Here is an 11,417-nt window from a genome sequence, read left to right on the forward strand (position 1 = left end):
TATATATATGATATTTGGCTTCATCCAATACCCAAAGCCCATCCCAATACTAATTCTTCCAGGGAAGATTAGCCATTCCCTTTTTCTCCATAAAGAGGCTCGTTGGACCTTTGGGCTTGAACTGAGTGTCCTGTTTTCCCCCGTGAAGACCCCATCTGGACAGCCCCGTACACGCGGCGCTTTCACAACAGGCGAGGGAGCCAGGCCCTACACTGAGTGCTTTCAAGAGATTTCACTGATCTCGCAATCATCCTGTAAGGAAAGTGCTGTTATTTGCATTAAGGAAAACACAAAAGAGAATTTTAGCCAGAAAGTACAAGAATCAGCTTCCCCAGGAGCTTTATCTAGTGCCAGAATCTGTGCACTTGACCTCTTATTAAACACTTAACTGTTAGACTCTTGGAGCACCAGAGTAAATACCAATTAAAAAAAAAACCCAAAACAACCCAAAACTTTCCACTTGGGTTCCCAAAAGCTCCATGAATCGAAGTGCTAGAACAGCTTTCTCAGTATGCTCTGCTTGCCCGTTTGTAATCCTGTCCACACAGGTTGTGCTTAGGGTGAAAGCCTTCTCATCTAGATAGCTTCCATGGCACGGGGGAAGGTTCCCAGCTCCGCTCGCGGGGCTCTACTCTTAATCATGCCCTACAAGAAGCACTGGCTGGGGTGGGAAAGGGGCTGCACGAAAGAAGGTGGGAAAGCCCTACTGACCCTCAGGAATGCTGAGCAGGGTGTTCCACAGAGGCCACTACTTTTCTCCTTCTCCTTCTCCTTATTATTGTTATTATTATTATTATTATTTTGGTGGTACCAGGGATCGAACTCAGAATCTTGTGTTTGTCAGGCAAGCACTTATTCCACTGAGCTATCTCCCTGGCCCTGATGCTGTATCTTTCTACTCGATCATGTACCCCCTTTTCTCTCCTGGGACATCTATTCCTGTAACATGACAAGAATGCTTCTCTATCACTGAACGTTCACTTTCTCTTATTGTCAGAATTCTAAGTAATTGAGTTCTCAAAATACTGTGAAGCAAAGCTGCAAGAATTAGGAGTTCCTTGTTGTTGTCATGGAGACATTTTTAGGGACAGGCAGGAACATGGCATATAAATGTAACTCTTGTGATAAATCGCTTGACATTCTTAGAACAATTAGTATGGAGCAGAAGACCAGCAATTCTTTTTTAGAAAGTTTCTACTGTGTCCATGACTAATTGTTAGTATTCAGATGCAGAATATTCTTCTGTAATGCTCTTGAAAATCCAGAGCTATTACACTTTTAGGGGCAGGGGAGGAATCTGAAATTTCTTGACTGTTGTGGTAAGTTATCTGGGAGAGGGCAGCAACACATGTACGGATAAATAAAACTGCTGTGGCAAGGCTCCTATGTTTGTAAGCCTTAACAAACTAATTATACACGCTAGCTCTCCTTATCATACACAGGATTAAAATGCTTTGGAATCTTCTTTAAGACTAATGAACACAATTTAATGTAGCACACTTGTGTCTGAGCGTGGTGGACAAGTCAGTGTTTTAAGTACAGTCACAGATTTGTGCAAACAACACTACAAACAACTTTGGAATAGTTTCACTATCTTCAAAAGAAACCACACATACCCCTTGGCTAGCGTTCTTCAATGTCCCCTGATCCTTGAGCCTTGCACAACTCTGTCTTCTAATCAAGATTGTCCTCGCTCTTGATTCCATAAATGGAACCCTACAATATGGGGACTTTTGTGTCTGGTCTCTTCCACTTGGCATAATGCTCCAAGCTCCTCTTTATTACCAAATAATATTGAATTCTCTGGACATCTCACATTTGATTTATCTATTTATCACTTGGTAGATATCTGGGTTACTCCTACTTTTCGGTTGTTATAAATAATGCGCTCGGAACATTCATACATGACTTCTTGTGTGAACACATATTTTTGTTTCTCCCAGATACGTACATCTAGGAGTACAACTGTTGCACCTTAACTCTATATTTGACCTTTGAGCATTTCCAAACTAGTTCCCACAGAGGCTACACTAGTCTACTATTTTTCCAGCAATGTTTGAAGGTTCCGATTCTCTATCCTCAACAACACTTGTAATTTTCCATTTTGACTCTAGCCTGCTAGTATATGTGAAGTGGTACTTCACTGTGGTTCTGATTTATATTTCTCTGCCAAATGTTTTCTTGAATTAAGTAACAGGAAGGTTACTTTTGAGGATCACAGTCTCCTGCCTGCGACTTTGGACTTCGGCACCCGCTGCTCATGACCTCAGTCAGTGTTCTCAAGAACTTGCCCTCCTGGCCACAGCTGACCTCCAAAACAGGGATTGAGAGTGGCTGGAGATGGAGGAGAGGTGAAGGAGCAGAAGTGGACTCTCGCTGCGAGCCTCGGAGTGGGGAGGAAGCCCAGTGTCTGGGTGCTTACATTTGGCAGGAGCAGTAAAAGCCTGGAGGCCCACCCTGTACAAGGGTGGGGAGCAGGGCAGGAGGTGGGAGGTGGCACCAGGGGTGAGAGCGGACCCCGGAGAGGAAGGAGGGCTCCCGGGAGATTATCAGAGCAAAGCCAGACAGAGCAGCAAGCAGAATTGCTGTGGACTAAGACTATCTTATGCACTGAAGTATCTTGGAGAGACCTGGGTAAGCACTGCAATTTCTGGGGCAGTGTATCTCCAGAACAAAAGGCCGATCTGGCATTCAGGTGTGAGTGGCATGCGTGACCCTTTCGGGATGGCAGACTTGGAGGACTCAGTGCTTCATGCGGTTCTCCTGAGGTAAACTCACTCCATGGACCTTGTGGTGGAGGGTGCAGTCTAAAAGAAATGTAGGATAAAATACAACCAAGATGGCTGCATAAAGGAGCATAGTGAATATCCCTTTTATAAGAGCAGAAAATACATAACTTTATTTCAAGGCAAATAAAAACTGAATTGGAGCTTTGATTATGTCTAGACTGACTTCTTATTTAAAAGTTAAGAAAAATAGGGGCTAGAGAGATAGCTCAGCAAACTCGAGCGCCTGCTTCAGGCAAGCTTAGGCAAGCACAGGGACCACAGTTTGATCCCTGGCACCACATGCTGCGCTGGCCCCGCCCCCAGGGCATATTGAGCCAGCCACAAAGACCAGGAGCATGCCTATAATCCCAGTGCTGGGGAGGCGGAAAGCAGGAGGATCACCACGAGTCTGGGCTCTGTATTGAGACCCTGCAGCAACCAAATACATTAGAAAGGAAAAAAGAAAAAAAGAAAGATTTCTGTTAAGAAGTAAGGGAAATTTCATCCTTCATGAAGGACGACATAAATTACTAGACTTTGTGGCACAAAAGGGAAAAATGGGGATGAAGCCGATGATGATCTTACTAAACAGCCCAGGCCACGCCTGGATGTTCTGTTCCGGGTCCAGGGGCCTGGCCGCTCTCTCTTGTCCCCAGTCTAGACCGCGTCCTGGGACACACTCGTCCTCAAGGCACAGCTCTCGCTTTCATATGAGGAACACATCAGAACGAGAATCCCACTCAATCTTGGGTGAAGGCATGGGATTTTCAGATGATTCAGAATTTAGGCAGCTTGCAAGAGTTTAACATGCATTTTCAGGGTATGGCTTTCTGAGTCTCACGTGTCTGGCCTCCCTGTTCATGGCTTACTATCCTCTCCAGTGTGTAACAGAAGTTGGTGCAGAGAAAAATCAGAGTAAGAAGCTTGTTTAAGTCAAGGTAAACATTTAGTTTTAAGATTGGCACTGTCAGCTCAGAACTAAAAAGTCATCAGGTAAAGTGCTAGGTGGCAAAAGCTGAGCTAAGTGAAGCTTTCCTCTGGTCACTGCTTTTGGGGATGAACCTTCTACACCAGATTGCCGAGGGGAAGGCCAGATATATCAAAACAGCAAGGCCATTTTCCTCTACTACAAACTGATGTGTATATGTTTGGGTTTTTGCAATGAGCAAAAAGTGAGTTAAAACAAATTAATATGAGACTATGACATCATAAAAATTCAAACATCTAAAAATTAAACCAGGCAGGAAATGTAAAATTTTAAAATAACCAGTTCCTTTAAGCCAGTAAGCCAAATTTATTGTTTGGAGGATTAACTTCTCTACACATAGAATATATGTTTCTGAAATATAAAAGTGATAAAAGTTCTAAAACTATGGGTATATGCATCTCATGTAAAACAGTGCTTCTCTGTTCTTTCCAAAAAGCATCCACGCAAGAAGTTCCAGTCACTCCCTGCTACCCCAAACCAAAACAAACAAAAGCTCTGCATTTTCCCACGGTTTCAGATATTTAGGCTGTCTCAAATTTCTATGTATATGAGAGTATGTAAAATAAATGTCCTTCAAGAGCATGCATTAATTCATTTTAGGAGACTAAATAACTGGGCTCAATTTTCAGTTATGGGCATAACCCTAAATTATTATTCACGTAATAGTTTTTCTTAAATTTTTCACTATTGAACCTAAGACAGTCACAATTTAATTTTTTTTTTTTAATCTGAGGTAAGGTCTTATTACATTGCTAGGTTTCCCATGCTGGGCTCAAACTTTTAATCTTCCTACCTCAGCCACCCAGAGTGCTGGGCGCCCAGACATGAGCTGCCACATCTGGCCAGCAAGTTCTATTTTTAGAAGGAAATTTTATGAGCATATTTTCCTCTAAAGAAATAAACTCATGGTATAATATTCTTTAGGGAAATAACTAAGTCACCTAAGATATATAACATTTTTTAAAAGGCAGAAGCTATTGTTATCTGAGAATTTTATAAAAGCAGTGGGTAAGTTAATAATCCCTGAAGAAGAAATAGCATTTAGTTGAGGCTGCATCTGGTCCTGTCACTGCAGGATGCTCGGAGCACGGCTGACATCACGATCAGTGGCTACATATTCTAAGATGGCAATTCCGAATGTGCCATATTCCACGGGCTTCCAGGGAAGGCACGGACATTCCATGACGGTGCCACAGGAACGGAAAGCATTGAAAGTCAGATCAACAGATGAATTGATTCTTCTTACCGGGTGTGAGTCATTATTTTCAAATTCGCGCATAACGCACACAACCCTGGAAGTAATGGTCATAAACACTGAGCACGGGCGAAGGACGTCTTTGTGGGTGATCCTTGCTTCTTGAAAGGTCTTATTGAAGACACAACCAGTCTGGTTGTGAGCAGGGAGGAAAAGGGCTAGTGAGCGGTAACAAAATGGGTAACAGACCTGGGGGGAAGGGAACAGGGGGATGGAGCAAGAGCCCGCGTGGACTAAAGAGCCTCCGGGTGGTTGTGGTTGCGACAGGGTTGCTGCAGCAGGCGCGCAGCGCCTAGCGAGCGCTCCAGGCCGGAACCGGAAACAATCTCGAACGCGCCTCTCCACCCCCACGCACCCGTGCTGCACGGCCGGCCTGGCTGACAGTCACGCTCAGAAACTTTCATAGCCAAGCTTTGCATTTAAAGATTAAAGGCCTTACACAAGTGCTGTAAAAAAAATTCAAGTGAGCATTGTCTTGATGTAGATCAGCCGAGGAGCTCAGGAGGGGAGACGTGGGCGAGCCCTGTGACTGGTCCTGTGATCTCCACGAGCGGCCTTCCTCGCCGCCGGGCTCCCTGGGCATCGGGCTCGGCTGATGCCCGTTCTCTCCTGTGCTCGCTCCCCCCAGTTTGCAAGAAGGCAGTCTCACTTTTTACTTACACTACTCGCAGCATTTCGTTTAGTGTGCTATTTTATTTCAAAGCATCCAAGAGAGTGGTCAGACGAACAAAACTTGCTTCAGAAAGTTACACTGACCCAGCTCTACAGACGCAGAGCTGAAACCCTGCTGCACATCAGTGATTCAGGCCTAGCCACGCCTGTGTAAGTTCCACACGCTTAAATATCGGAGGCATGTAAAAACCGTCCCACTGCCATAGACGTACTATTGTTAACTCAACAATATAATTCTTTCTAATCAGATAACCACTGTGAAATACCTGATTCACTCTGCCCCCAACAGCTGGGATGCGGCCGGTGTTCCCAGCCAGAGCTCAACACAAGCACAATGGGAAGGGCAGAAACAGCTGCAAACTCTTGCGGGGAAAAAAATGTGCAAAGTAACTCTGCCATCAGGGTTCTGGGTAGGAAGGAAGTAGAATCATTTTTGTTGCTTTTCATGTATGGCAGCTGTCTCTGGAGAAAAAAATATGGCCATTCTATTTTGTAACAGAAACTCCACAGTATTTATTAAAATGTGAATTGTGGAAACAGGCTGGCTACGGAGTTAGCGTTTTAGCCCTGTCAAAACATTTGCAGAACTGGGTAGGAAGCACTACTGGGCCAGATCTGACTGGACAGTCTCCGAGCTCCGCTCCACACCCAGCCCCTTCACCGAGCAGCATTTGCTGTAAGCAGCCTGGATTTCAGCAGTGTTGATTATCCGACTCTGCAAATGCTGTGGGTTTATTTGTATGAAATTTAGTGAAATTCTTTGGGAAAGTGTCAGAGAAATCAAGCTGTCCCCTGAGCCCTTTGTCTATATGAGCTATTGTTGAGTGTTTCTTTTCCCCCTCTACTAAAATTATAGCTCCTTAAAGGTAAGCTCTGTGGCACCATTTCCCCCGTGTCACTCATTTCCTGGGCAAGCAAATCTAGTATGTTCCCAACACACATTTGACGACCTTGTTTTAAAAATGCAGAAACACCAAAGTACTTTCATGAAATAAGTATCTATTTTCATCTTTTTTTTGCTCCGAATGCCTTCAGGGCAGGTTTGGCTGGCTTGAGTTGTGGGGATCGAACCACAGCACCCTGAGCCTGACTGCTTTGTTGAAGCAGCCACTTAACGAACTGAGCTACGGGGCAGGCCCCCCATTTTCATCTTTTGTTTTGGTATAAGGTAGTACTTTTTATACACATGCTAGGAGACAAGAATAAAATACCTGCTATAGCATTTCTATTATTAGGAGATGGATAATTCTATATGCCTTGGTAGTGGGGCCTCTTTGTCATTAAAGCGATCTATTTAAAAATGGGATTTTATTAGAACATTAACATCTGGAAATAGACCAGGAAATCTTTGATGTTAAAAGAATAAAAAAACCTGTCAGACCTAAAGTGGCCATAGAGGCTTACTAATGTGAGCCTAAATTGGCAAGATAATGGACAATTCAGGAAAAAAAAAAAAAAAGAAAGAAAAGAAAAGCAGAAATGAAGATAAAGGGAAGCAAGCCAATATCATGAATGCATTAAGAATTCAAGCGATGTAAGCTTCTCTTCTGCGCATTTGGAATTTTATAAAGTATCATCAACATACATTAAAGATATACGAACACAAATTAATACTACAAGGAGCACAGAGGCAAGCATACTCAGACACATTAGCGTGCATGCCTGTGCGGGGAACTGAGCTACCCTCCTTCAGATTATGAGAAGTTAAAGACATTAATAAGTGGCCAGGCTGGGAGAGATGAGTAAATAAACATAATGGACTGGAGGAAGGAGGGGCAGAACCAGCGTGGATGGCTGCGCGGGACAGAGGCAGGGGACACGAGTATGGGACCATCTAGGCCACATGATCGTGTGGTTACTTCCGAGCTAGGAAGCTTTTATGACTTTGAAAGACTCCACCCTGCTCAGTAAGACAAAACGAACATGATTTGTGGCTCTCAAGATGGGACAACAACCAAAGTCCACACTGCGATAAAGAGAGTGGCAATTTAAAAAACACAGTTCAGAGAGGAAGACAGATATGGTGCACGAGGAGTTGGAAGTCACAGGAAACATCAGTGCCCCTCAACTGGTCACCAGCAACTGCTGTCTGACCCGGACGCTCACTGTATCAGGTAACTACGAAACAACATTTCCCTTCACAAGAAATTTCTAGTGTTCAGAGACATTTAACGTTTCCATGAAGGTCATTGTCATTCTGCAGTGATCAAGAATCTACTGATGAATCATACTGAAAGCAGTAATAAATATTAAAGCAGTAAAATAAATCCAGCGCTAGAGCATGTTAATTTCCGCAGAGCGCTAGGACTCCTGTAGCTAGGAAACATGGTGACTTCAGTCAAGTTTAAAGCACAGACACTGATTTTATGGAAATACTGCTGCTAGCCATTACGGTGCTCCTTAATGCCCGTCTCCCTCCTTACGCATCTGAACTTCTCTGCATCTAGCCCACTGTTCGGCGGGAGACCCCGAGTTACAATGGGATTCTGCCCGTGACATCCCAACTCCTGCCAGTCCTTCTCAATGCTGTGAATGTTTCTTCTCATGGAGATGCCTAGCTCACACAATGGCTTGCCTTTGATCCGCAGTTTCCCTTGGAATAGGAAAACATTGCCTGGAAGTGCTTGAATTGTTTCATTTTTACTTTCCAATCATGTGATAAAAGTTATGAATGGAAAAAAAAACCCCTCAAACCATTCCAAAAAAGCAAATTAAAGCAACCACTTCAAAAACTTAACAAAAATAGGCCATACACTTCATAAAAAAGTGGGACAGCCGTCCCTGTTTGGCTTTTAGTCTGTCTCTAGCTTCTCCTGTCATTTATACATTACTATGTTTGCAGCAAGTATTTTCCTGCAAGAACAAAACCAAACTAATTGCCTCACACTAGGTAGAAAGCAATTACCTGCATGAAACGACCCTCTGCCGTCCCAAGATTGGCAATGGTGAGATCTCCTTTAATGAAGGTCGATATCGATGTTAACAGAACTTGCTTGAATTGGCCTGAGAACAAATCAACGCGCTGCAAAGCGGTGGTGAACTCTGTCCGATACTCGTCTCTGCGAACTTCACAGCCTGAGGAGTTTCTCAGCAGTGTCTAGGATAAAACACGACCACAGAGTTAGCAGGAGTTCAGATGTGAGTAAGCTGGTAGGAAACTTCTGAGTGTGCTGCTTCCAAGCTGGGCGGGGCATGGCCAGAACAAAGGTGCAGTAAGACAGCTCCGGACGGGCACGAGCGGTTCTAGTGACAGAAGTGACCCCATTTTCTAGACACTGCTGTATACACTCACATTCAAGACCTGAAGGCCCACACTACTGTCACAATTCACACCACTGTTCTGTATATGTGTACATAAAGATGGAATGAAGCAGATGACATTGAAGGAAAACCAAAACATGAACTATCTCAGCCCTTGACAAAAAAGTAATGCCATTAGCAGGCAAGGCCTGTAAGATGAATCGTGGCTGGAACAGCAAAGGCTGGAGTCATACCTTAAGATGTGCACCCTCGCACATTTCTGTGCACAGAAGCGGTCTGGAGTGGTGGTTCAGTAATTGGACAACTCACGGCGGGGCAGCGGAGAATAGGTGCAAGTGCTCACGTCAAAACAGGTTTCCAGTGCTTATTCGCTTTCTGTAAACCCTACAAGCTCTGTGTCCAGAAAGTCACATGACCTGTGTTTCATGTCCCTCATCTATAAAACAGTATATAGAAACGGTACCTCTCTTACAGAATTATTGTAAAGATTAAACAAGCTATTTTATATTAACCCGTCATCTCCAGCCCAGCCTGGGGGGCTTCACGTCATCCCGCCTCTCCCCGACTTCTCCAAGTCTCCGTCCACCAGTAAGAACAGAACTTCTTCCAGCTCTCCACATAGGCCAGGTGCCACCCCAGCAAGAGCTGTGGCAATGCGGCTCCCTCTGTCTGGAATACTCCTTCCACTTGTGTCCACTGTGCTCACTCCTACACCTCTCACTCGGACCTTAGCTTATTGCCACTTGCTCAGGAGGCCACCCTGACGCCAGTGTCAAGGGCAAACAGTAGAGTTTCATGGTACCTTTTACCTACATGCCATGGATAACACAGAATAGTTATGACACAGTCATAACTGCAGCTTCACATTTGCTGATAAGTTACGAGGTAAAGTGGAGCTTCTGCGTGGATCTGGCAGTAAGGGAACCTGCTGGTTCACCACCATACTGTGAATAATAAACTAAATATCAGACATAGAAGATAACTAATAAAGGAGCAACTAGGTGAATCAATGATAGGTAGATGGGCAGTAAGTATGGAGATATGAGCCAAAATTATTTGCATTTTGAGGGTCAGGAGTGGGTAAAGCATTTATGTGGAACAATAAAAATGGTTTGCATTTCACTGTTCCAGTGGGCAATGGGGAACTGGCAAGGTGGGGCAGACGACGGGGTAGGAGGACGTGTGAAGGAAAATCAAGTCTATCTTGGAAAAAAGGAGAGGAAAAGTTCACTCTTCCACAGCTACATTGCTACAAGTCCAGGAAGATTGGTAAGCTAGCAAGTCTCTATTATGAGCCTTAATCAGAAAATTATCATAATCAGAAAATTGTCATAGTAGATATCAAACCCAACTACTTTTTAATTTTACAAATGAAAACACTGATCCTTCTATACGGTAACCTTAACTGTCTATCACACGGAATGCAAAGTTCTTACAACTGGACTTTTATGGCTGAAAGTCACCGCGGATGTTCTACTTCTACATATCAGTGACTCCTTCATTTAAGTGGCAAACTGAGAGTCTCAGAGATGCTAAAACCCCTGACTCTCATAATTAGTGAAATATGCACAAAATAAGACAATTAGGATGAATTAATAAAATGTCACCCCTAGACATTTATTTTGATGTATTAACGAAACCTATTTCACTAATTAGAAGCTTTTCTTCTATAGATTGCTCTGAGTAGTAGCAGAAAACTGGGATGTATCTGCAACCCAATAGTAATTGATTAATTGATAATTCTGTTTCTATTGATGACCAATCATCCATTTTGCAGAGACAGCCAGAATGCAGGGAACCTTACTTAAAACAGCAAAGACTAATTTTAGTCTGAAGCCGCCTGAAGGGCTCTATTTCAGAGGCGGCTGCTCTTCAGGGCCAGGGCTCAGTGGCTGTTGATCCTCTCCTGCTGGGCCTTAGTCTTTTGCTCTGTGCCGACCTGTGTTTTTTTGTTTTTGTGTTTAGTAAAGGGTCTACAGGGTCTCACTACACAGACTGGACTCTGTAGTGATCCCCGTTTTCAGCTTCCCAGGTGCTGGGATTACAGGCGCACGCCCACGCCCAGTCTCAGTCGCTGTCTCAGCGCGCCCGGGGGGTGGGACCCGCATGGCACGCGGGGGATCTGACTCACGCGTTTAGTCCGCTGAGCTATCTGGCCAGCCCTCTGTGCCTACTTGCTGTCATGGGAACTGTAAAGCCTCAACCTTGCCCTGGGGTGCAGCACAGTGGCACCTGAAAAACAATGGATTCCCTGGGACAGGAAAACAATTTGCGGTGTGTGGAGGAACCTTTGTAAGCCACTGGCAGCCTTTCATCAACTAGAGGCCAGGCGCGGTGTTCACACCTTTTACACTCAGGCTCCACAGTGCTCCTTGTATACAGCAGGTACTCAGCACTTGCGGAAAAGCTAATGTAACTGCAAAGCCACCAGAAACCCGCAGCCCCTCCATCTTGCTGTGTGGGCTCTCCTGCC

General features: G+C 44.4%; 1 protein-coding gene across 1 annotated transcript in view; it reads right to left on the reverse strand.

Annotated features, from left to right (window-relative positions):
- Positions 1-11,417, reverse strand: part of Met (MET proto-oncogene, receptor tyrosine kinase) — an 83,358-nt gene that overhangs the window by 50,481 nt on the left and 21,460 nt on the right. The window contains exon 2 of the mRNA XM_004644868.2: positions 8,589-8,780. Coding sequence (XP_004644925.1) covers positions 8,589-8,780 — 192 coding nt within the window. The remainder of the gene's footprint in view (positions 1-8,588; positions 8,781-11,417) is intronic.

The sequence above is a fragment of the Octodon degus genome, unplaced genomic scaffold, assembly GCF_000260255.1.
Source record: "Octodon degus isolate 3935 unplaced genomic scaffold, OctDeg1.0 scaffold00213, whole genome shotgun sequence".
Lineage (NCBI taxonomy): Eukaryota > Metazoa > Chordata > Mammalia > Rodentia > Octodontidae > Octodon > Octodon degus.